Raw genomic sequence first — 26,023 nt, forward strand, 5'->3', positions numbered from 1 at the left:
AATGGGGTTTAACCATTTGGCCAGGCTGGTCTCGAACTCCTGAACTCGTGATCCACCTTCCTCGGCCTGCCAAAGTGCTGGTATTTCAGGCATGAGCCACTGTACCCAGCCTAAACCTCTTTTCTTTATAAACTACCCAGTCTCAGGTAGTTCTTTATAGCAATGTGAGAATGGACTAACATATCTGCCACCCCTTTTGCTGGGACCATGCCTCAGTTTACAAATCTGTTCCCCATGTACCATCTCTTGGAGTCCTCAACAATGCTGTATGAGACATTCCCACTTTGAGCTGATGAGATGGGCCTCAAGAGGTAAGGGCTTGCCTAAGGTTACACAGCTGCTCTTCCCTTTCTCCTGCACAGTTACATCAGAAGCCAGTTGGGGAGAGAAAAAAAAATCAGCCGGCTCAACAAAAATCACACACAAGCCAGTGATATTTTATTATATAAGAGAGTTGTCTAAAGGACAGATTCATTTCTGTTTCAGAAATCCCCTCATTCCAGTGATCCATCTGCTGACACACTTAACATAAACTATTTGCTGCTATTTATTGGGTTCTCGCAATGTATCAGAGTCATTAAATAAGATGCAACTTCTACTGTGGAAACTGGGATCTTCATTAGGATCCAGACTTAAAAAAGGCCCAGTTTCAAAGATTCTGACTTGCACAGACTGAGCACTCCCATTTCCAGAAGTTCGAATACCTCCTTTCTTATCTAAACGAGAGAAAAGTAAAAAAAAAAAAAAAGATTAAGGTCAAGCTAGAATGGTCTTGGTGAATAAATTCAACCATCAGGACTCCCTAATATTTACCCAATTGTTATGGCCAGAATCACAGAGGGCAAAAGTCCTAACACACATTTGATTCACAGTGGAAATTTAAAAAAAAAAATTATTATTATTATTATTCCGAGACAGAGTCTCATTCTGTTTCCTGTGCTGGAGTGCAGTGACACGATCTTAGCTGTTATCTCTGCCTTCTGCGTTCAGGTGATTCTCATGCTTCGGCCTCCTGAGTAGCTGGGATTAGAGGCCTGCACCACAACACCTGGCTAATTTTTGTATTTTTAGTAGAGACAGGGTTTCGCCATGTTGGCTAGGCTGGTCTTGAACTCTTGGCCTCAAGTGATTCACCTGCCTTGGCCTCCCAAGATGCTGGGTTTACAGGTGTGAGCCACTGTGCCTGGCCTATTATTGTTATTATTTTGTAGAGACAGGGTCTTGCTTTGTTGCCCAGGCTTGTCTCCAACTCGTGGCTTCAAGTAATCCTCCCACCTCAGCCTCCCAAAGGTCTAGGATTACAGGTATGAGCCACCATGCCTGTCAGAATTAAAATATTTACATAATTGAAGGAAGAAGTACTATATAAAACATCAGTTTCATTAAAGTGCCCTTTTTTTGTAGACATTCAAAATAAAATGCTATGCAAAGGTTTTTCAAGGATTCCACAGTGTGCTTTCTGTAAACAAGATTCTATACAATAGTTCAGTATAGGATTTTATTGCCTTAGAATAACTGCTAAGAATGACAGCAACAGAATAAAAGTAACTATGGAGGACAAGACGTTTTTGGACATTTCTCATTATTAGAATTAGAAACATAGTAGATTAGTCAGATTTAAGATTATAACCGAAATAATCAACTATGGCCTCGTGCCTGATATCAAATTTGTTAAACCAGTTTTAAGAAACCAGTCAATTCAGGGGCCAAGTGCACAATTGTGTGTGTGTGTGTGTGTGTGTGTGTGTGTGTGTGTGTGTGTCTGAACAAATTGTTTTTTAACCTGAACTGAGGTCTGAAATAACTCACTGATCAATTACAATCAGGTTTGGTCTCAATCTAGACACACAGCTTTATGTGATAAATTAATTCATTCAGGATGTTTGAAGGAGTATTTCTAAGCCTCTCTGATAGTTACTGCCATGATTTATTCTTGGTTGGTGACTGGTAACCCCTTTTTTTTCCTAACAGCTACTGTGAAGCATCAGGCTAGATTGTTAAATTAGCCCCATAATAGCATGGTAGGTGGCAAAGTCAGTTTTTCACATGATGATGATAATAGATTGCTTTTAGAAATATATAATGAGTTAATGCTATGCCCATAAAGGCATTCAATCATTTAATTCTAATCCACTGAGACATCAAAAAATTTCCCCGCCCCACGAAACCAAAATATCTTTCTAAATTAAGTAAGTGGGTTCTTGGGAATGTGGAGATGCTAGCAGAGGCAAGTTTGTGTCCCTGCTCCACCAAGCCCAGCCAAAAGTGCACATGTAAGAATGAACGACAAAGACAAGTGTGTGTATAAAGAAAGGCACGGGAAAAGTGCAGGTCCTTCAGATCTTCTTGTTTCTCAAAATGGTCCCTAGTGAGGAGAGGCCATTGATCATTTAAGGAGCAAGAGAGCGGATTCTCATGAAACATGTGAAAAGGATACAGCCACGTGTAAGGGGACGAGGCGGCCTCTATAATTATAGTTAGCTCAGAGTTAAAAGGTAGAAATCATTTCACAATCTAAAATGTGCTGGCTCCTCATGTCAAAGACTTTCTTATTGTGTTTGAACTCAAGTTCAAATTGAAAAAAAATGATTAAAGGCAACTGCTGGTTACGTGGTACCTCGGGAATGTCCATCATTCTCCTCAATTTCTGATCTCTCCAGTTCCAGTCAAAAACCAGAAATTTTAAGGGGTTCAAATTAAGGCCACCTGAAAGAGACAGGGAGAGAACTGCTGCAGTAAAGACCTCATGACATAAGCCTATTACAATGATTTTTTATTCTCCGGGTTGCTTTTTGTCTCATTTGCTGTCCTCTCCCCCAGTAACTAATCTCTGTACATTCAGTGCCGCCCTTCCCTGATGGAAAACAAATGCTCCACTCTGAGACTGGCTCTTCTTATCATCTTATCACTCCTTCTGAGGAAAGCAGAGAAGCTGCTCTTCCTAAGCTCCTCAAATGCTCACACGCTGGCCAGGCCTCCATTTCATGAAGCCTCAGAGGCGTAGTCTCATTCCTGACAGGCATTTGCTAAGCTCAATCCGACAGTCTGGGGTGGTTGCCTGTCAGAGGAGTTGAGTCCATGGAGTCTGCATGGCTCTGAGGAGGTGAGTGGGGAGAAAGATGCGGGCAGGGCTGCGAGGTTCATTTTAGGCAGAAAAGGAAGTTGAGATGAATGGGCTCTATTCAAAGTGAGCTATCCTTTGATGAAGCTGGTAAATCACTTAATGACTCCATTCTCTGTTTTCCTGTCTGTCTAGAAGACAATTATGGACTGTGAAGGCTGAAGGGGACCTCGGGGATTGCCTAGTCTTCAGCTGGCTCACAGTTGGGCATACAGTCAGTTCTTGCCTCTGCTCCAAGCTGTTCCACGTCCCTAGTGAAAATAGTACCTGCAGCCTTCCTCTCCTGCGGCTCTTCCCTCAGCTATTCCCTGTAGTATTTAAATATTTTCCTCTTTACCCCAATACTTATTCATGCTTTTTATAATTCAAATGCCTGTTATTAAAAACTCTGCAAAATTAAAATTAAAATGGTGAAAGGTAAAGACAATCAGTTGATCATCAGTCTTCCCTTAACCTAACTGCTGGCAGGAAAGCAAATAGGTACAGCCTTTCTGGAATGAAACTGAGCATAATATAATAACAGCTTCAAAATGCTTGTATTTGATCTCAAACTCCTGACCTCAAGTGATTCACCCATCTCAGCCTCCCAAAGTGTTGGGATTACAGGCCTGAGTCACAGTGCCCAGCCAAAATGCTTTTATTTGATAAAATAAATTTCCTTCTATGACATATCCCAGTGAAACATCAGAAATGTAAACATAGCTACTTGCAAAAATGATCATTGCGTATTATTTATAATAGCAAAAGTTTAGAAACAACCCAAAGTCTACCATAATAGAATTGCAAAAAAAAATTACAATAGAATATTGTGTAGCTGTACAAATAAAAAATTAAACATGCTTCATGACAAGGAAAGTAAGTCCTCATGAGATACAGCAAGTGAAAAAGGTAGGTTATAAAGTTATGAGATGTTGTATAATCAATCTCTCTTGTATAAAAATAAACATATAGATGTATAGAAAAAAGACTGAAAGGAAATCTATTCATTATTAACAAGAGATTGCCTCTAAAGTGACTTGTTTTCTTCTCTGTGTATTTTTACATTTTTCAAAGGCTCCTGTAGTCAGAAAATTTCCTTTACTACTAAATTAAAACAACACAATTGTCTGTAATTGTGCACATCCTAGTGTCATGGGATATCTTTTGATGTCTGGAAACTCTCCTTATATATCAAACAAATAAACAGCTTGTTAAGTCATAAACAGCTAGGTATCACTTTGTTAGATTTTCCACTTTTAGGGTGCTGGGATTGTTCTCTATAAACACTTTGTATGTAGCTAAATACCTGTGGTTAACGAATATTAAACCATCCAATTAGAATCAGAAGTAAAAATTATTTTCATTAATGTTGTAAAAAAAAAATAGCTCCTTAAATGATTTTTCCACATGAAATAAGCCTTCATATTGAGGTCTCACAGCTCTGTAGAGATCTGATTTCAGTAGTCTGGATAGCTTTGCTTTTTCTCTTCCTCTCTTTCTTTTAAATACAGAGGAGCATATTGTTGCATGGAATGGGGGCTGGGGGAGTCTGGTGACACACAAAAAAATCTGTATTCCAGAAGAGGTTGGTGGTGAATCCTTAGCTAAAAGCTGTTAAGGAAACAGGACCCAACCCAAGAGTCCATCCTTAGCCTCTCCTGATACCCAGCCAATGACTCCCAAAGCTCTGTCTCATAGAAAGCCTGGTGCCTCTGATCTGTTCCTTAACTTTCAAATGCCATAGGATGTCCACAAGACAAAAACCCAAGCTCCCTGGCTTACCATTCAAGGACTTCCCTTCAATTTCTTTCCAATTGAATCACCTGCTACTATAGCCCATGAAGTCTCCAAGCAGGAAAGTTGGTCTCTTTAATAACTAACTAATATTTGTTAAGTGCTTAGGGTGTGACACTTAGTGTGGTGAGCTCTTTATTGGCGTTTTGTTTTTATAACAATCCTTGAAGTAGCCGCTATTACTATCTGTGTCATTCACACAAAGAAACAGGCTGAGAAGGGTTAAGTAACTTGCCAAGATCACAGAGTTGGGAAGTTGCCGGACCTGGGATTTGAATCTGGAGGTCTGAGTCCATCACAGGGCTCTTCACTGCAACACTGTTTTGCCTCCCCATCAATTCCTTGTGATATACTGTGTGTATATCACATGCCTGCTTTCTGAGAATCTCACTGGGCTGTTCTCCCATTCATGAATGCTCCCCTGACCCACCCTGCCTATTTCAGTCCCCCCCGCACTTCAAAGATCAGTTAAAGACCCGGCAGATTCAGGCCAGCGTAACGATCTCTTTCTCATTTCAACTCTTGTAGGACTTAGAAGTGCTCACTTGGCTCTTGGCATTGACTGCCTCATGTTGTTGATCTCAGGCTATGTACACTTAGTTCTTCAGCTGGATCAGGAGAACCAGGAAAGCTTGGACTGATAGACCTTGGGGAGGGCGACTTAACCCTCTGAGCTTCAGTTCTCTCTCTAAGAAAAAGGCTAGCCTGTAAGAATGCCTTGAGTGCTAGACGCGATAATATATGTAAGGGTGTCAAGTGTGTCACTGCGTACAGGTAGGAACTCAAAAGTGTTGTTTCCCTTCCTTGTCAGGGGCAGCCAAATTGTTACTTCTTGGTATTTATACACAACTCTGCATATAGTGGGTTCAACTAACCCTGGATGGTTTTCATCTGGAGAGAAACAATAGTAGTTGTAGCTTTTAGTGGCTACATGACCATCTCTACAATGATTTACTACACTGATGAACGCATTACTTTTAGATATATAAAAGCTATTGAGAATAGTTCCAGACAGTTATTTAAAAAAAGGTCTATTGTAATTAAATCTGCCTGGTAGGTAGAAGAGGTAATTAGATCATCGGCAGGTTAGCAAGTTCTTAGGCTACTGGTTGGCAAACTATAAAAACCCGCCAGTGTGTGTTGTTTGGAATACTTTCTGTAAAGCACTAAAAGAGAAATGCATTTGGGAAGAAATATTATGCAATGCCTACATTATATTCATGGAAACTACGTTTTGTTTTATTTTACCAGCCCTCAAAATGGGAGTCTCCTCCCCAAGACTCAGTGGAGTAAGAGGGAAATGCTCAACTCATGCAGCGGCTGGACACTGCATGAACGCTATGCGGATCCATTAACCTGCTTATCCGCTTATGGCAACTGGACGTTGGCTGTTCAGGTGGGTACACGTATTTCAGTTTGCCACAGTCCTTATCATTCCTTATTGTGTTGTACTTGCTGGTTGGCTTCAGAGATTAAAGGCCGAGTTTCCAATTCCTGAATTAACTCAGAGATCTGGTTTTTGTATATCCCAGATTTAGCTTCTGAGACTCACGTGTGGGTAAGGCAGACTCCCAGCCCTGGGCAAGAGTATCCCTGTCCTCGTCATACCTTGTTTAACAAGCTCTTTAATTCTCCCTGGAGTTCCTACACCCAGGTGTACCACACGCTTCTCCAGCAACTCTACCTGCTCCTGGACCTGTTCCAAGATTAAAGAGAAGGGAAGAAAAGGAAAAGTCATTAAGAAAGTGCAATCTTATGCCCATTTAGAGCATTTTATCTCAAAGTTAAGAAAGTGAAATGCAAATGGAGCTACCCTTGTACAGGGTCAACTTCTAGGGCAGAGATGAGCATATCCCTAGAAAACTGGTGAATCTTCAAGGAATCAAAGGGTCAAACCTCAAGCTCTATACAGGGACCGAGCATGGCAGTAGCGACTGCCGTAGGTGGGGGCAGGGGTAGGTATGCGGAAGGACAGAATTAAAAGAAACAGAAAAGCTGTTAAATGTTACATAAGGAAGGAACTCAGTAAGTACTTGCTAAGGAGATTAGGAGAAGAGGTTGAAAGGAAACAGCTGAGGTCTGGGAAAGGCCTTTGGGGATCACAGGCCCCTGCTTACCTTTATGTGCTTTGCAAATAATTTTATAACTTTGCTGTCTCCTCTGAATGCTGTCATTGACCTAATGAAAAGAAATAGGTGAATGCTTAAGAAAACCGACTCATTCTGGGCCACAATGACTACTTAAATATTATGTCTTGCTTTATTCAAAGAATATGTGCATCTGTGTGTATCTATGTGCATACATACACACAAATTCTGAGATTTTCAGGTTAGCCCATCTTTGCAGTGAGAGTGGGTGGCCTTTTATTCAGGCACATATCTGGGTGGGCTTCATACTGCCATACACAAGGCCAACCTTACTTAAGCCTCCTTGATTACTGAAACACAGGACTCTGCCTTTCACTTCCAGCACAGAATTCCTGTATTTCAGGTCCCTGGCAGAGAATTTATGTTCCAATTATGCAGTGCAGTTCTCACAGAAAATCTGGTTACAAGAGATATCTTAGAGTGGTGATGCCAGCCCATTCTCTGTGGAGCCAAGGGCATCTACAAAGCTCGGCCTGTGGTGGCCATGAGGGGAAGCTGGGGATGAGCCCGAAAGGAAGAAGGAGGAGGGCTCTTCTATCCTTCTGTCAGAGCTGTCCCTTTTATCTACTTTGTAGACTAAGCTTCTCTATAAAATTTTATATGTGGAAATGGAGCTTTGGCCAAAAAGAAAGGAAGGAAGGAGGAAGGAAGGGAGGGAGGGAGGGAGGGAAGGAGGAAGTAAGAAAAGAAGGAAGGGAAAGAGGAAGCAAAGGAGGAAGGAAAAAAACTAAGAAGAAGCCAATGACACAATGGACTGGCTGAATTAAAGCTATGAGGGCGGGGGTTATTATGAATGAGTGAAGCGATCTGGGACGCAGGTGTGAGGACGGAGGGGCACTGGAGAGTGTGTGTCCCCCAACCAGTGCTCAGCTTTGCCAGTTATGATGATGTGAGATTATGGGCTTAAGACCCTTTGATTTTTAGAGAAGCCAGAAATCTAGATTTTTATATGTGCAATCTGATTTTAAATATGGACAACCCATACCAAAAATTTTTAGGTGCAAAATTCTTGTGCCTTTGAGCTGTCACTTTACAGTCTCTGGCTTACACCAGCAGGACAGGCAGGCCATTTAGTTTCTAGGTAGTCAGGAAGCTAGATCTATCTGAATCAATCCAGACCACCAGCTCTGAGGGTCAAGACGACATTGGTGGCACCTGACATGCCTGCCTTTCTCCTCAGGTCCTCAGCTGGTACCAACAGCTGCTCTATAAACAGCCACATAACATTATCTGTCCTGGGTTTTTGTTGTACAGATGACAGGAGAATACTGCTGCCACTGTGTCACGGGGGAAGAGCTGTATTTCTCAGGGAACTTTTGTTTTCCCCCAAAACCCACAGAACGTCGTCAATCTGGCCACTGATAATGATTCCCAACAGATCCTGGCTGTTGGAAGGTGCAGGCCCCCAGTCGGGGCCACCTTTGCAACTGAACAGGGCCTTATAGACATGATTTTGAGCACCATTTTTAGCTGGCTTCACGTAATTTTTTGTTCTTTATTTTTTCCTTCCATTTTCACAACCTGCTTTTCACTTGTTGAATGTATTTCTATATATCACCTAAAATTCCGTTTTGAGAAGAAGTGGGTATAAATGATCTTTTAATTGATATTTGAGGATAGACCTAAACATGGGTTTACTACTTTCCTTCATATATCATTATTATATTTGAGAAACATTGCTCAGTAAAAACATATGAGTTTGGAAAATAGTGAATCATGCTATACAAATTCTGTTCCCTTCAAATTTTTACTTACACATAAGCTTCCTCCATGGCAGGGTTAGCCAGGAAGACAATTTAACATAAGTCACGGCTCTCAAGAGAACAGATCTTACAAAAGTTAGAATTATTAAATATTAGTCTTTATGAATAGGGCTTGTTGCGCCTACTCAGAAATCACCTTTTCAAATCACCTAACCTTGAAATGGATCACAGTATTACCGAGGATGCAGAAAAATACTGCGAACTAGTCAATGAAGTGTGACAACACAGTACTTCTATGCCCTCGGTAAGGAATTTATCTACAACAAAAGCTCAAATCAATTTGATAGCTTTATTTTAAGAGTCCACCTCCAGGCCAAACTCTTTGCCCTTAGCCTTTGAATCTGAAATGAGGTCGTTTTTAAAGCACTGAAAAGTCAGTGTGAATTCCCGCGATTTCAGGACCAGCAAGTACAGCTGCCCAGAAGCAGTTGGAATCTTCAAGATCAATTATGTTTACAGCAGAAAAAATGGAAAGAAACACTTTTGTTTTACTGGGAGAGTATGTGCTACAATTTAATGTGTGTCTCCACTTCAGTGGAGAAAGGAGGATTTGAAGGACCTATTAAAGTTTAACAACTACTTTTCTAAACTCATGATTAGATTAATTCATTTAGAGAAAAACATTCTAAATAACTGCTGAGAGTCTACATTTGTACTTAGTCTATTTGACCCAGTTCCTTTTTCTTCATGACTTGGATTTTCCTTTGTTTTGTCTCCTTTCAGAGCCTGGCCTGGAGCCTGGCTCTCAGGGAGAGCTGCTCCGAGCAAATCCCATCTGACCCTGACGGCTCTTCTCTGAAAGCTGAATATTACCACTCACCAGTGGAAGCCTTCTTGTGTATTCTACAAAAACTACGGTAAATGAAAAGGTAGGTGAAAGCACTTAGTAAAGCACTGACAAATTATCTTTAAAACATAATCTTTACATTCAAATTTTTGTTCCATTTGGAATTTATCTTGGTATAAGAAGTAAGATACGAATCTAACCTCATTTTTCCAGATGGCTACTCAGTTGTTTCAACACCATTTATTAAACAATCCATCTTTCCCTACTGATTTCTGATTTGTCACCTTAGGCATGTGCTCCATTTTCATATGCATTTGGGTCTGTTCCTGAACTTTCAATTCTGTTCCACTCATCTGATCTGTCATGCATGTGCCAGCTCCATACTGTTTTAATTATTGAGAGAGCGTGTGTGTATGTATATATAATTTGTAACCTCTAGGGATATAATCTTCTCACTGGTATTCTTTTTCAGAATTTCTTTACCTATTTTTAGTTGTGTATTTTCCTATAAGAATTCAGAACTAGTTTATCCAGTTTAAAAAAACAATTCTATTGGAGTTTTACTAGGATTCTGTGAAATCTGTAGGCTATCCTAAGTAAGACACACATCATTACAATATTGAGTTTTCCTATTCAAGAATATGGTACACATTTTTGTTTGTTCACGTTTTCTGCATCCCTTAAATGATGTTGTCTGTACATAAGTTTTGGTAAGTGTATTCCGTAGTATTCTATCTTTTCTTTCTTTCCTCTTTTTTCTTTTCTTTCTTCCTTCCTTCCTTCTTTTGCTTCTTTCTTCCCTCCCTCCCTCTCTCTCTCTCCCTCTCTCTCTCTCTCTCTTTCTTTTCTTTCTTTTTTTCAATTCATAATGGAGATGGGGTCTTATTATGTTGCCCGGGCTGGTCTCGAACTCCAGGGCTCAAGCAGTCCTCTGACCTCAGCCTCCCAAAGTGCTACGATTATAGGCATGAGCCTGGCTTCTCTTTTCTTGTTACTGTTTTAAGTCAGCTCTTTTCTTCTAACTGGTTGTTTGGGGTATGATCTCCTTGCTTTTACCCTTGCCGTCTACAATGTGTGCTCTCCACATGGCAGCCAAGTGAACCTTTAAAATGATGATTCAAATCAAGTAACTCCTCAAAATCCTATAATGGCATTCGATCTTGGGGTCTTCTGTGCTTACTCTCCCCTCTACCTGGAATGGTTTTCTTTCAGATAGTTGCTGGGCTTTCTTCACTTTGTTCAAGTCTCTGATCAAACTGTCATCTCCTTAGAGAAGCTTTCTGTGACCATCCTTTGAAAAGCAGTCCTGATCCACTTACATCCCTTTGCCATGCTTTATTTTTTCCTTATGTAACTTATCAATGTATCTGACACTACAATGTATTTTTATTTGTTTATTAACTGTCTTCACTACTGAAATGTAAATTCCACGAGGACAGGGACTCTGTTTTGTTCATTGCCACATCTCCAGCACATAGAACATAATAAATAGCTTGGCACGTAACAGTTATTTAGAAACATTTATGATATGAAATAGGTGAACCTTCCAACCTAATGAGTTCCAGGGCTCGGATGGCCGAGCTGCAGATGATCAGCATCAGGACCGATTTTTTTTCAGTGTGGTTTCTCCTAAGTTTTACCCACTTAGGACAAACTGGAAAAAAGACCACAAAACAATTATTCAAAATACAGCGAAACAAGGCCCACCTCCCAAGTTGAGTATTTCTTCTTTGTTGAGTGTTTAAGCAAAATAAAATATAGTGAGCATGGTTCATTATAATTACAATTATAATTCCATTTTCTGGTTATTGTAAATATTAGATTAAAATGAAGTATCATTAATTTATAACACAAAACACACATGCCAAGTCCTTAAATGTGACTGATTTTAAAATTAAGCAAAAAACTTTGAAATATTACATTTTTGATATTTTAATTTATGTTCGATACTTGAAGACAATGACAAGAAATTCTGATTCAATCATGTTAAATTTTAAAGGGACATTCAACATAAGACATAAAATGGAACAAAGATTTAAACAACAGCAAACATTTATTAAATACTGACACGGTGCTATCTTGGGGTCTTTTATATTCTTTTATCTTGGGGTCTTATATTCTTTTATCATCTTGGGGTCTTACATTTCTTTTTTGATTTTCGTAGTCTAGTGAGGTTAATTCTGTTATTACCTAGATTAACATTTCTGAATTTGAAGCTGAGAAAGGTTTATGAACTTGAGTGTCATCAGAATTGCTGGCAGTTTGAAAGAAGAATAAAAAATTTCTATATCTAAACGATTTCATTGCTGGCCATAAATAAATGATCACTTGATATGAATAATTTAGTTATTGCTGGCTACACATAATACATATAGAAGGGCCAGACACAGTAGCTCATGCCTGTAATCCCAGCACTTTGGAAGGCTGGGGCGAGTGGATCTCTTGAGCTCAGGAGTTTGAGACCAGCCTGGGCAACATAGAAAGAACCCGTCTCTACCAAAAATAATTTTTAAAAATTAGCTGCTTGTGGTAGTGCACAACTATAGTCCCAGCTACTTGGGAGGTTGAGACAGGAGGATTGCACAATCCCAGGAGGTTGAGCCTCCAGTTAGCTGTGACCACACCACTGCACTCCAGCCTGGGAGACAGAGTGAGACCCTGTCCCTCTCTAGCCTCCTAAAAAACACATTTTCAAAAGATAGATAAAATTAGATTGATTTCACATTAGCCATGGTCTGAGTTCTAAACATGCAAATAGAATTTCACAGATGGAACAGATATGACATAGTCCATCTTCCCTGTTTTTCAGATAACAAATTAAGTCAAGGGAAGTACTCAGTGACTTGTCTCAGGTCAAACAGCAAATTGGTGGAGGACCTGGGACTAGAACACCATTCTCTGGATTCCAGGAGCAATAATGGTCTAATGTGTTATAAATAAAAACGAGACCGAAACCTGATTTCCCAAAGCCAGAGCAAAATAAGAATAAGTTTAAGTAGATTAAAATCAAAGTTTACTTACTTTCTTTTAGGTATGAGGAAAGACTGTGAGTCAAATCATTGGCCTTGAGGAAACAGGAGTCTAGAAATATGAGAAACATGCTTTACAGAGAATTTTGTAAACACACACACAGTCAAATAGATGGTATGTGAGTTATGAGTGATGTATAAGGTTGTAAAACATTAGTGAATTGGAGGCCCATTACATATCTTAAAGTATTGCCTGTATTTAAAATAACAGCGGCAACGAGTAAACTTTTAACTTGTCACAGAGCTGCCCATAATTTGTTAGAGCAGTGAAATAGGAGATTGTTACATCACTCAGCAGATTAATGAAGGACTTATATTTTCCAAATCCATAAAATAGGCACTATAACAAATGCAAAATGAAATGGCTAACAAATCTATGTAAAGATATTCAAACTCACTAGTTATCAGAGAAGTGCAAATTAATATAATGTACTTTACACACTTGTTAGAATGGCAACAATTGGCAAGATATTTGAAAGCAGGGTGCTGGAAACTTGTGAACTGTAAGTGGAAGTAGAAACTGGTATAGTTATTCTGGAAAGTAGGAATATTAATCTGTTTATAATCCCATGATTTCATTTCAAGTAAAATAAAGGAAAGAAATTCTTGTGTGGTCTGTTAAGGTACACACACAAGGATAGTCATTCTGGCATTATTTGTGATACTAGGGTGCTGAAAGCAACCCAGGTGTCCACATCTGGGAGAGTGGATGAGTAAATGTGATAGATGGAAATACTGGAATATCGTGTTGCATTTAGAAGTAATGAACTAGATATGCATAAAACTACATAGTCACATCTGGAAAAAGTGTCAAGTGAAGAAAGAAACAGAATAAAAGCCTTAGCACAAAGCCATTTAGATACAATTTAATATGTATATACATACACAGCATGACATATTTTATAAGAATATATATATATATTTTAAAATACCTATCATATTAGAGTGAATGCCTATAAGGAAAGGAAAACAGAGTTTGGATTAGGGAAGAATGGGAATCATGTCTCTAAATACAACACAACAGAAAAATACAAGAAAAGACAATATAACACGGTAAAATAAAATAGGGGCCTTGACTGAGCAAAATGAAATTTATGTTGTGACCCAGCACATAGAAGCCATTAAGTGAGTAATTCAAAGCTGTTTTCTCCTATATTGTTGTGGAGCCTTTGGTGGTCTTTAAAACTACAATGTCCCAAGCCTGGATATGATCAGACTCACCTGGAGAACTGAAGATACAGATTCCCGGGTTGGAGTCTCTTTTGCAAAGTGAATTAGAATCTCTTGGGGGAAGAGCCTGGGAATCTGATTTTTAAAAAGTTCCTGGGTGACTCCGTTGCAGCTAGCCTATAGGCATGTAGGAATCACTAATCAACTGCACTGCAGCTCTCAGGAGACAGCAGAGAGGTTAATTAGCTCCGGGAGATGCCAGCCTTGAAACCCTAATTAAGTGCCCATGTGTATGACATTAACAATGTGCACAATATTAATTGAACAGACATGTTCCTGCCCCACAGACACAAACAACCTCAAATCAAAACCAAGTCAAAGGCTTGACAAACTAAATAGGAACAATATGTTGTTATTTATATCTACCTTATATGTATATATACAAGGTGATTTATGCCCCTCCTGGAGTGTATTCCAAATAACCTACTGTATCTCCTTTCCCTCCCCAGCTTATATCTCTTTGTCGTTGGTCTCATCAGTGAAGTGACCAGGACCCGTTCTACCAAATCTTCCTCTGATGTCTCAGTTTATTGTGTCTTAAATGGCCTAATTTTTTAACTAAAAATAAAAACCTGTCCTTTTTGGTTATAACGTTATTTCACACATATTTTCCTTCCTCCCCAAACGAACCCATGATCCCACATTCTTGCCTAACTACATTACTGAACTCCAATAAAACAGTAATATCAGACAAATTCACTATGGAACTCAAATGACTCCTTGAAAGTTTCTTCCGAGCTTTGACTCTCTAACTCCAGAGAGGAGCAAGGTTTACGACGTTCCATGAGGTTACAGAACAGCAGTGGTCCTGTTACTCACAAATCCTAAGTTCAAGTTATGCTCTAACAAAGAACTAGAATGCAAAACTGACCATCGAGCCACAGTAAAAGTCAAACTTCAGTTAAAGCTTTAAAAGTGGTTAGAATAGCTCCTGTGATAGTGCAGTCAGGACACAGTTTTCACAGCAGAGGCAGTGGTGTGCTGAGAAGACTAGATTGTAACTGCTATTGGAACCGTCTACGCTTAGTAAGTCTAAAACTCCAGATCCTACTCATGTGTAAATGCACTCCTTCAATTCGCTGAAGGGCAATCTCCTTGGAAAACAAACAGATGGGGCACTCATGTCTCCAAACCCAATGTGTGTTTTTGAAAAAAGGATATCACAAAAGAATTATAAAAATTCAGGGAACAGGCCAGGCGCAGTGGCACATGCTTGTAACCCCAGTACTTTGGGAGACCGAGGCAGGTGGATCACAAGGTCAGGAGTTCAAGACCAGCCTGGCCAAGATGGTGAAACCCCATGTCTACTAAAAATACAAAAATTAGCTGGGCGCGGTAGCAGGTGCCTGTTATCTCGGCTGCTTGGGAGGTGGAAGCATGGCAATTTCTTGAACCTGGGTGGCAGCTATTGCATTGAGCTGAGATCGTGCCACTGCACTCCAGCCTGGGTCACAGAGTGAGACTCCGTTTCAAAAAAAAAAAAAAAATTCAGGGAACAGATTGTTTTTCAGTTTCTCAAGCTTCTAGAAAGCATAAAGTTGTAATGGAAAAAGGAAATCAAGCCACCTTCTACTTTTTCCAAAAGCAATATTAGATATCCCTAGTACTGTAGTCTATAAATAGCTCATTTGAAGCAATTGTACCAAAACTTTATGTGGTTTGATTTTATGACAACATCTATTTCAAAATTTAATTAATTTTGAAATTAATTAAAATTAGTTGTTTAAGCTGGGTGTGGTGGCACGTGACTATAGTCCCAGATACTATGGAGGCTGAGGTGGGAGGATCTTCTTGAGCCCTGGAGTTTGAGGCTGCAGTGAGCTATGATGGTGCCACTGCACTCCAGCTTGGGTAACACAGCAAGACCCTGTCTCTAAAATAAATAAGCAAATATTTTTAAAAAGTTAGTTGTTTACATTTTGCAATATCTTTTAGCTTAATTATAAACACACTAAGGCAGTAGATCTAAAATTCTAGTAGGCTTAAGAATCCCTTGAGGCAAAGCATCAGCCTCGCAAAACATGCAGAATTTTATTCCTAGGTTTAGATAGTTTGCTTGAAAGAGTCTGGCCTGCAACCCAAAATACTATCTAAAAACCATGACTAGAAATCCGTGATAAGAACAACAACAAAACTAAATTGCTTATTAAGGCTAAAGTTCTTGCCTATAGGAGTTGAGCAAAGCAGTGTTGTAAGGCTGGTTGCCTCGCCAGGAGACCGGACACACCCACCCATTCTGCACTCGGCACCTGACTCTGTACCTGGCACCCACCTCTGCACTTGGCACTGGTCTCTCCTCCCGGCACCCGACTCTACACTTGGCACCTAGCTCTGCTCGTGGTTACCCTGGAAGGCCCCGCCTGGCCAGCTCTTGTATTAGAAAAACCCGCCCGACAACCCAACAACCAATAGTGGCCTGCCCCGTCCCAATCCCTCTCCCCTGGAGCCAATCAGAGCACCCAGCTGTTGCTCCTTACTCATAGCCCTAAAAACCCCAGCCCCAGGAAGTCAGCGCGACTTTTCTGGCCCCTTTCCCGGACCATAGAACCTCGCCTGGGAGCTGAATAAACTGGCATTTAATTTTCTTATACTGGCCTCAGTTTCCTCATTTTAAACTCGGCAATAATTCTTACAAGTATTTCATATCTATAATTTTAAATGTGTACTTTAACTTCTGTCCTCATGATGAATTCCTACTCATTAAAAAAAATACACACCCAACAATTAGCCTTTTGAATAAAAAAATACAATCACAAATCTTAGTATTAGATTTGCCAAATACTGTTTCGCATGTAATAAGGATATAATCTATCAGTTAAAACTATTAGATTGAGGAAAGAAGTATTATGTTTCTTTTTTTTTTTTTTTTTTTTTGAGCCGGAGTCTTGCTTTGTCCTCCAGGCTGGAGTGCAATGGCATGATCTCGGCTCACTGCAACCTCCGCCTCCCGGGTTCAAGTGATTCTTCTGCCTCAGCCTCCTAAGTAGCTGGGATTACAGGCACATGCCACCATGCCCAGCTAATTTTTGTATTTTTAGTAGAGACAGGGTTTTACTATGTTTGCCAGGCTGGTCTCGGACCCTTGACCTCAAGTGGTCCACCTGCCTAAGCCTCACAAAGTTCTGGGATTACAGACATGAGCCAGTGTGCCTAGCCGGAAATTTGTTTCTTTAATTATTATTATTATTTTTAAAAGAGATGAGGTCTCACTATATTGCCCAGGCTGGCTTCAAACACCTGGGCTCAGGCAGTCCTCTAGCCTCGGCCTCCCAAAGTGCTGGGATTATAGGGATGAGCCACCGCGCCCGCTGGAAAATATGTTCATTGACTGCCTGAGACACCTAACCATAATAGATAGTTATGTTTTGCTCCTCCTCATGAGGAAAACGGAAGCTTGGCTGTACCTGGTAGGTTCAGTTCTTCCAATTCAATCACTGAGCGACTGCTGCTATAATAGTCCTTCATCAGCTTCTGTAGGTCTTCAGGTACCCCTGGCTTTGGTTCTGATTTTGCAAGAACATCAGTGATTTTCTTCTAAGATACGAGAAGGAAGAAAAATGGGAAGACATATTTTAAAATGGCATTTGGCTTGGAATAGGTTAGTTCCTCTGGCATTTAAACTGCACATAGCTTTGGGCGTTAGCCACATGTAAATGTGGATAACTGATCATATTAAAGTCGCCCTATGGAAAGTAGAAAAAATATTACAGGAAATGGCAAGATCTATTTTGATTTTGACTCATTTGTGTAGCATGTATTGAATGCCTGCAGTAGTGTACTAGAAACACACAGTCATTCATTTATTTCCATCATAAGCTTCCCTTCTCAATTCCTTCTAATGGTCCACCAAAGATTCAGAAGGAGCGTTTCCCACTGCTGACTCCAGCTTTTCCCACTCCTTCCACAATATCCCCGTTTTTATACACCTGCCAAGAATGGTCAAGGTGCTGTCAAGGGAATTAACTTTTAAAAATATGTCATCAGTGGGCACATTTTAGCGTGACCTCAGTCAAGGCTAAGCTATCTAGCTAGAGTTTTGACCCTGAGCCACCAAGAACTTAACACTCCTGAAGGCCATTAGTGTACAAACTATCAAAGAGAAGTAAAGTCACTTCTTTAAGGACTTGCCAAACCTCAGCCAATTTGGCATCTCCAATCTTCCTATTTGGCCATTTGTAAGAAAAGAAAACATATGCACACACATTCTCAGTCTTCTAAAAGCTTGCTGTTAAGTAATTGGGTTGAGTCCATCTTCTTTCCTCTAATCCCAATCGTATTTCCTCGGCTGACTTCAGCAGTAGACCCCTCTTGACCGGGAGAGAATTACACTGCTGTTTTCACAACTGTGGGAGAAGGTCACAGCTAACCATACTTTCTCCAAGGCTGAGCCATAAAAAAGTTTGTATAGGAGAAAGAGTCTTTCCTATGCTCACAGGCAAACATCAAAATATAAGGGGTGGGGGGGGGGTTTGCCTTAATTTATGGTTCCAAATTAGTCAGAAATGCCCCCATACTGCCTTTATCTGCTTATTATTTTCTTTTTATTCATACTTTAAGGTCTTAAAATCTGGAATGAGTAGTAAAAGGAGGTTGGTATTTTTCTTTTCTTGGACAGAGCCTGAAGGGCTGGGGGAGGATAGCTGTGGACTCCTTCTAGAATTAGAAACCTGTATCTGACATCTGACCACACTGAAAACATAGGGTGGGTAACAAAGATATTTGGTACTCCACAAAATGAAAGAGGAGTCAGAAGAATTTATTCTTAGCTCCAACAGAAACACTTATTACTAGTGACCTTCAGAAAGTCACCAAACCCCAAGGACTCTTACAATGTCTGCATCTCTTAGGTGGGGATTACAGTAGTTGCCTCATGAAAGTATGATATATAATATATAAAAATGTGATAAATTATTAATATTACCTTTCTCCTCTTCCTGGTCTTGGTGGTATTGTCTTTTCTTTCCTTTGGTTGTATCAAAAAACATTCTTTAGGCTATTAAGAAATACAAGTGAGAAAATTTTAATCTTTGCATGATAAAGTGGTATGTCAATTCATGATGTGAACCCCAAAGTACTTTCTACCATGCATGTATTCTTCAGAGTATCTTGGTAACATTCTACAGAAAGAGAGATGCTGGAAGACTTACTGTAGGTTATTACACAGTGGTTGGGCTGAGAGAATTTGAGAAAGTCAGAAAGTGCAGATGACTTAAGACTGGAAAATCTTTGAATGAACATCAAATGTGTGAGTGAGTGTATATGTGTGGTTGGTGTGGAAGGGCAGGGTACTGGGTTTGTGTAATACAGGCAGAAATTGATGTGATTAAACTTAAGATGTGGTAAGACAGTCTTTGACTAGAGTGACTAGGGTTTTCCATGAACCAGCTGTGTGTGAGCCTACATTTCCAAGTCACTGGTTATTGTTTTCTATTACCCATTCCTTTCCTCTTTTCAATAAGCATAGAAAATCCAAAGTAGGATATATTTACTTATGTTTTTTAAACCAGCTGCAGCAAATGCCTTTAAATGACTATAAAATGAATGTCTCTGCTAATAGTCTGATACCGGTCTCAGCACCATAATATCTGGAGTAATCTATTTTGCCTGTTGCCTTGACCCCTGAGTACCCTATACAGTTTAGCGCTATTTTTACACTGAGGTTTTTTTTTTTTTTTTCTAATGTAGAAAAACAGGAAATTTGGACTAAGACCTTGATTTATAAAATAGAATGCCCCAGATTCCATATTTATTAATCATAAGCAGGAGTAGAAAATGTTTCCTGTGCTGGACCTTTTATGCAACACTGTCAAACAAGTTGCCAAGTAAGATATAAAATGTAAGTGAAAACTTATTCTGAGTTTTCCTTGATTAACTTTCCATTCCAACCAGAGAAGACTCAGTTTAAACTGATAAGCTACTAACTAAAGCAATCTTGTCTCCACTGGCTCTGTTAAAATGATTACAGATGAATCTTTCTATGAAAACTTGCAGACAGCCTGCAGATTGAGAATGTCTACGGCCTGAAGTCAGAGAGAAAGATATAATGCTACATAATTTATTCAAGACATGGGGCCAAAGACCAGCAGTTTCAAGATTCTCTTTTAGTTATTACAGAAATGGATTTTTAAAGTTCGGGATTAAAGTGACATGGGAAATCTTAAAATTTTAGCTTCCTCTCAGATAAAACAAAAAACCCACAAAGAGCTATTGCATCATAGCTAAAGAAAAGAGAGATATGGCCTCTCTTATTTAGAAAGTTAAACTGTCTTGTGGATGTAGATACATGCCAATTTGATGCTGGTACATGCCAATTAGAAACTGTGCCAAGGCCACTAATATGTCACAGAAGCTGCCAGATGGCCATAAGAGTACAATTACAAACCAGGCCAACATTCAGCTCATGTCCCTAAGGCAAAGGCCAGGATATGATTAGCAGTTCCCTTAAACCATACTACATTATATCCACCAGTATCAAGGTTTTGGGGAAGCATATTTAGAAACCTGTTACATTTTTTTATTTAGTATATGAAGGTGTTCTCGAGGAATATGTTCAGTACTGGTTGTATTTGTGCTAGGTTTACAAAGCCAATTAGCTAAATGGTGACATCAATTAAATCTACAAATGAGCTCAACTGTAAGAATATGGACTCTTTTATTCTTGAAGAAAAAATAAAATGTAATTCTGAATCATGCATAGGAAAAAAGAAACACACTTGATGAACTGCTTTAGCCATGATATTGCCTCAGGTTTAAATGTTAGGCTCAAATTCTTACATCATCCTAAAGGAAATACAATATAATCTTTGGTTTTTGGAACTAGTTACTTTAGCTGGCTGTGGTAGGGTGCCAATGAAAAGGCCAATTTTATGGGGTCAATTTGCATAGAGGTGAGATGACTTTATGGAGAAATCCAAATCCATAGTACTGAAAATTCTTTTTTTTTTTTTTTTGAGATGGGGTCTCGCTATGTTGCCCAGGCTGGAGTGCAGTGGCTATTCACAGGCACGATCCCACTACTGATCAGCATGGGAATTTTGACCTACTCCGTTTCTGACCTGGGCCGATCCACCCCTCCTTAGGCAACCTGGTGGTCCCCCGCTCCTGGGAGGTCACCATATTGATGCTGAACTCAGTGAGGACACCCGATTGGCATAGCGCACTACAGCCCAGAACTCCTGGGCTCAAGTGATCCTCCCACCTCAGCCTCCCGAGTAGCTGGGACTATAGGCACGCACCACCGCGCCCGGCTGAAAATTCTTAAATTTAGTCAACTGCTTTGTTAATGCTGCTGTTTACCCTCAGGGAGACTGGGTAGGAAGATGTGAAGAATCTGGCCAAGACACTAAGCATTTCTGGAAACCAGTTCCAACACTGTGTGACTTTGACAGTTGTTAGGCAATGCCATTTCTTTATATAAAATGTAGCAACTTAAAATATGTAGTCTGAAGAATCAAACTCCCCTAAAAATGTTGCTTTTAAGGGAAGCAACTGGGGCATATTTTCCAATTCCTTAAACTATCAAGAATTCCATTACTTAAGAATGATTCTCCTGGTTAAACATGGCAAATGAACCTCAAAATGCCAGTAAACTGAAAATAAAGGACGTTGAAAAGGACCTATTGAGCGGATCTATGTAAAACCCAAGAAACCAGGAGAGAGAACAACAGTAATGCAGTGATTTCAACAACATTTTGGAAAATGGACAGTGGCTGGAGCTGGATAGAAGTGACTTGGCAGAGACAGAAAGCTAGCATCTGGGTTTCTGAAGGGGTGAAAGCTAACAATAAGTGAGTCTTTGACCTGTTGAACTCTGAGAAGGTTCCAGTACTTGGAGGCACAAAGTACTACAGAGAGTAAAGGGTTAAAAAGAAAGAGATTGGCTGAAAGTTTATATTTAGAACGACTAGCTACCCCCATCCTCCACTAGGTGATATCTCCTACCCTGGTAGCCAAGCAGCTATCCCATTACTGCTTCCTTTTGCCTTGCCTGTCCTAGTAGCCAACTGGAGATCTATTGTCTGAAGAGATCAAGAGGATCAAGACTGGGTCAGGGGAGAGAGGGCAGAGGCTGAGGCTTGCCTCCATTTCCTGCCCCTATTCCATGCTTATATATAGCAGGCAGGAGACTACTGAATTCTTCCTCAGGAAAATGGAGTGGCCTAAAAGAAATACCATCAAAGAGTGACATTTGGGATTTCCATAGTAAAAAAATCCAGCTTGTTATCCTATCACCTACCATGAAGTACACTAATCAACAAACCCCACTCATCAATGTTTTAGTGTATCTCTCTTCAATAAGAATGAATAGCTAAGGTTCATCAGACATCTAAGGAAAGTCTCCAACACAGGAGCAAATAAATACCAAAAAGAAAAATGAACCTAGAGAAAAGTGGGACAGTACCTCAAAATAATGACAATTAATATCCGCAGAGAGATAAGGGAAGATTTTGCAGCCATGAAATAAGAACAAGATGCTATAAAAATGGGAAAAACAGTTAAGCATTAAAACAAATAAGAAAGGTGGGATAAAAATATACAAGGAAGGCTTGAAGATAAAGTAGAGCCAATCTCCCAGAAAGAGATGAAAAATGAAAAAAAAAAAAAGTGAGAAAATCAGAGAATCAACCCAAGAGATTCAGTTTTCCAATAAATGGTATTATAGAATAAAAGGTCACATAAAACAGTAGGGTCTTGGCATGGTGTCTCATACCTGTAATCCTAGGGCTTTGTGGGGCCAAGGTGGGAGGACTGCTTGAGGCCAGGAGTTTGAGACCAGCCTTCTTAGTTACAAAAAAAAAAGGCCAGCACACAGTGGCTCACACCTGTAATGCCACTTTGGGAGGCCGAGGTGGATGGATCATGAGGTCAGAAGTTTGAGACCAGCCTGACCAACATGGTGAAATCCTGTCTCTATTAAAAGTACAAAATATAGTAGGGCTTGGTGGCACATGTCTGTAATCCCAACTACTCAGGAGGGTGAGGCAGGAGAATCCCTTGAAGCCAGGAGTCAGAGGTTGCAGTGAGCCCAGTGAGCCAAGATCGTGCCACTGCACTCCAGCCTGGGCGACAGAGTGAGACTCCATCTCAAAAAAACCAAAACCAAACCAAACAACAACAACAACAAAACTAGCCACTTGGGAGGCTGAGACAGCAGGACCTCTTGAGCCCAGGAGTTCAAAGTTGCAGTGAGCTGTGATTGCACCACTGCACTCTAGCATGAATGACAAAGTGAGACCCTTGTCTCTAAAAAGGAGTCATCATAGAAATAATATGTGACAAAATAAAATTAAAAAAAAAAACATATATGACAAACTTGTGTTGCCTGAAGGAAACTTTCTAGAACATGAAATTCCAAATTGAAAGCCCATTAGGTATAGGGTACAACAAATATGAAAAATACCCATACCAAGGAACATCACTGTGAAATTTCAGAAAATCATGGACAAAGAAGATTCCAAAAATTTCTCCTCCAAAATAGTAACATATAAAATACAAAAGATCAGAAAAAAGAATAGTGTCAAGACCTCTAAAAAGCAATAATGGATGCTAGATCTTAATGGAACAATGCTTTCAAAATTATGAATAAAGTTTATTTGTAAATTAAACTTTTATACCCAACCAAAGTATCAATCAAGTGTAGAATAAAGACATATTCAGATATATAAAGTCTCAAAAAATTTACTTCCTACCTACAGATACTGAAGACTGTATTTCAGAATATAAAGGGTGAAACCAAACAAAAGGAAGATATGGGATTTGGCCAAAAAGGAGTCCAACCCAGGAGGGTACTGAAGGGGTATCCTAGGATGACAGTTAAGAGGTGTCAATTGTCAGTGAGCCTGGAGAATAACCAATTCAGAATGAAACAGAAATTTGGAGTTCTGCAGGAAAACAAATCCACTAACCCATTTGAGCATATGGAAAATGTTATTCATGGGCATATGGAAGAGATGTTGGAACATATGGAAACAATCAACAATAGGAACAGAGCAAGCAAGCCAGGCAAATAAATAAATGAAGCAACTGTTAATGCCATGAAAATAAAGAGTTGTATAAGAAAGGTGGGATAGTTACAGTATCTTTTCTTTCCCTCAGCATTGAACAATATTTCCATCATCTTAATGATGTAAAGTGACAACTGTTTTAACCAAAATGTGGTATCTTGTTGGCAGGGGAGGCAGCAGTTGGTGACAGAATAGGAAGTATACCAGATGGGAGAACTACGTCTTCATATGCCATGTCAGGATGTCAGTAGACTACATCAGAAATAGCCGTGTAAACTATAAGGTAGAAAGTAAAAAAAAAGCTAGAGAAGCTCAAGTTTTCTCTTAGTTAATAAGTAATATTGTTTGATTTTAAATTTTTACTTTTTGAGATTTAGTCTCACTCATTTTGTTGCTCAGGCTGGAGTGCAGTGGCATGATCTTGGTTTACTGAAACCTCTGACTCCTGGGTTCAAGTGATTCTCCTGTCTCAACCTCTTGAGTAGCTGGGATAACAGATGCGTGCCTCCACACCCAGCTAATTTTTGTGTTTTTTGTAGAGACAGGGTTTCACCATGTTGGCCAGGCTTGTCTTGAACTCCTGACCACAAAAGTTTAAATTGCCATTGTATAACAAAACAAGCATGTTCATTATAAAGATGAAACAACACTGAAGTGGCTTTTAGGTTTTTTTGGACATGGTAAAGTTACTCAATACACACTCACCAAGATGTCAACAATTAAAAGGCCAATAACTCCAAATGTTGACAAGGATGTACAGCAACCAAAATGCTCACACCCTGATGGTGGGGGTGCAAAATGGTACAATTATTTAGGAAAACAATCTGGCAGTTTTTTAATGAAACTGACTCAGCAAGTGTCATGTATTTACTAAAGAGAAATAAAAATACATGTTCTGCTCTGATATGAACACTATACAAATATCACGATGTACCCCATAAATATGTAGAATTATTATGTGTCAATTAAAAATATAAAATAAAATTTAAAAACTTAACATTCCCCAAGAAACTTGTATTGAATATTCATGGCAGCTTTAATCATAATTGTCCCAAACAGGAAATAGCCCCAGGCCCTGAGGTGGTTCATGCCTGTAATCCCAGCACTTTGGGAGGCCAATGTGGGTCAATCACCTGAGGCGAGGAGTTCAAGACCAGCCTCGCCAACATGGTGAAACCCCATCTCTACAAAAATAAGCTGGGCATAATGGCGGGTGCCATCACAGCTACTTGGGAGGCTGGGGTGGGAGAACTGCTTGAATTCGGGAGGCAGAGGTTGCAGTGAGCTGAGGTTGTGTTTTTGCACCCCAGCCTGGAAGATACAGCAAGACTGCATCTTAAATAAATAAATAAATAAATAAAGCCTCATGTGTCTATCAATAGAAGAATGGATAGACAAAATGGTATATTTGTATAACTGAATACTGTTCAGTGTTCTAAATTGAATTGTGTTGCCTTGAAAGTCATATGTTGAAACCCTAACCCCCAATGTGACTATATTTGGAGGTAGGCCCTTTGAAGGGGCAACTAAGTTTAAATGAGGTGTCATAAGGGTGGAACCTCAATTCAATGTGACTGGTGTCTTTATAAGAAGAGGAAGAGACACCAGGGATATGAATAGACAGAGAAAAGACCATGTGAAGACACAGTGAGAAGACCATCTGCAAGTGAACGGGGGACGCCTCCGGAGAAACCAAACCTGTAGACATCTTGATCTCGGTCTTCCAGCTTTCAGAGCTGTTGTGTCAGCCACCCAGTCTCTGGTATTTTGTTACGGCAGCCCTAGCAGACTAACGTGCTCAGCAATAAAGAGGAATGAAATGCTATACAGATATGGAGGAATCTACATTATGCTGTGTTGAATGAAAGAAGCCTTAAACAAAAGAGCATATAACTGTAGGATTCCACTTATATGCCATTTTAGAACAGGCAAAACTGATGTTTTAGAAAAAATATCAGAACAGCTGTTGCCTCTGGGGCAAGGAATTTGGAATGGTGATTGACCCAGGTGGCATGAAAGGATTCTGGGGGCGATGATCCTGTTTTTTCAATCCAGATTGGGTTTTGGGTTACATAGTTGTATTTATATATCAAAATTCACTGAATGGCATATTTGACATTTGTACATTTATTGTATATTAACTTTACCTCAAAAGAAAATATACAAACT

General features: G+C 39.7%; 1 protein-coding gene and 1 long non-coding RNA gene across 8 annotated transcripts in view; one reads left to right on the top strand and one right to left on the bottom strand.

Annotated features, from left to right (window-relative positions):
• Positions 1 to 416: 416 nt before the first annotated feature.
• CMSS1 (cms1 ribosomal small subunit homolog) overlaps positions 417 to 26,023 on the bottom strand; it is a 379,426-nt gene continuing 353,819 nt past the window's right edge. For 4 of the 7 annotated variants that reach the window (XM_032299345.1, XM_032299350.1, XM_032299346.1 and 1 more), the window contains 8 exons: positions 18,772 to 18,843; positions 17,255 to 17,384; positions 12,613 to 12,672; positions 11,143 to 11,245; positions 7,012 to 7,072; positions 6,503 to 6,590; positions 2,618 to 2,706; positions 417 to 716 (listed from right to left, as the gene is read on the bottom strand). In XM_032299345.1, coding sequence (XP_032155236.1) covers positions 633 to 716; positions 2,618 to 2,706; positions 6,503 to 6,590; positions 7,012 to 7,072; positions 11,143 to 11,245; positions 12,613 to 12,672; positions 17,255 to 17,384; positions 18,772 to 18,843 — 687 coding nt within the window. In that variant the 3' untranslated portion in view covers positions 417 to 632. The remainder of the gene's footprint in view (positions 717 to 2,617; positions 2,707 to 6,502; positions 6,591 to 7,011; positions 7,073 to 11,142; positions 11,246 to 12,612; positions 12,673 to 17,254; positions 17,385 to 18,771; positions 18,844 to 26,023) is intronic. The other 3 variants (XM_032299348.1, XM_032299349.1, XM_032299351.1) reach the window with 3 other exon arrangements.
• On the top strand, positions 7,781 to 12,674 carry LOC116565608. The gene is made up of 2 exons (XR_004275531.1): positions 7,781 to 9,673; positions 12,401 to 12,674. It is a non-coding gene; the product is annotated as an uncharacterized LOC116565608 (long non-coding RNA).

The sequence above is a fragment of the Sapajus apella genome, unplaced genomic scaffold, assembly GCF_009761245.1.
Source record: "Sapajus apella isolate SASKATOON/1434 unplaced genomic scaffold, GSC_monkey_1.0 scaffold40, whole genome shotgun sequence".
In the NCBI taxonomy this organism is placed as follows: Eukaryota; Metazoa; Chordata; class Mammalia; order Primates; family Cebidae; genus Sapajus; species Sapajus apella.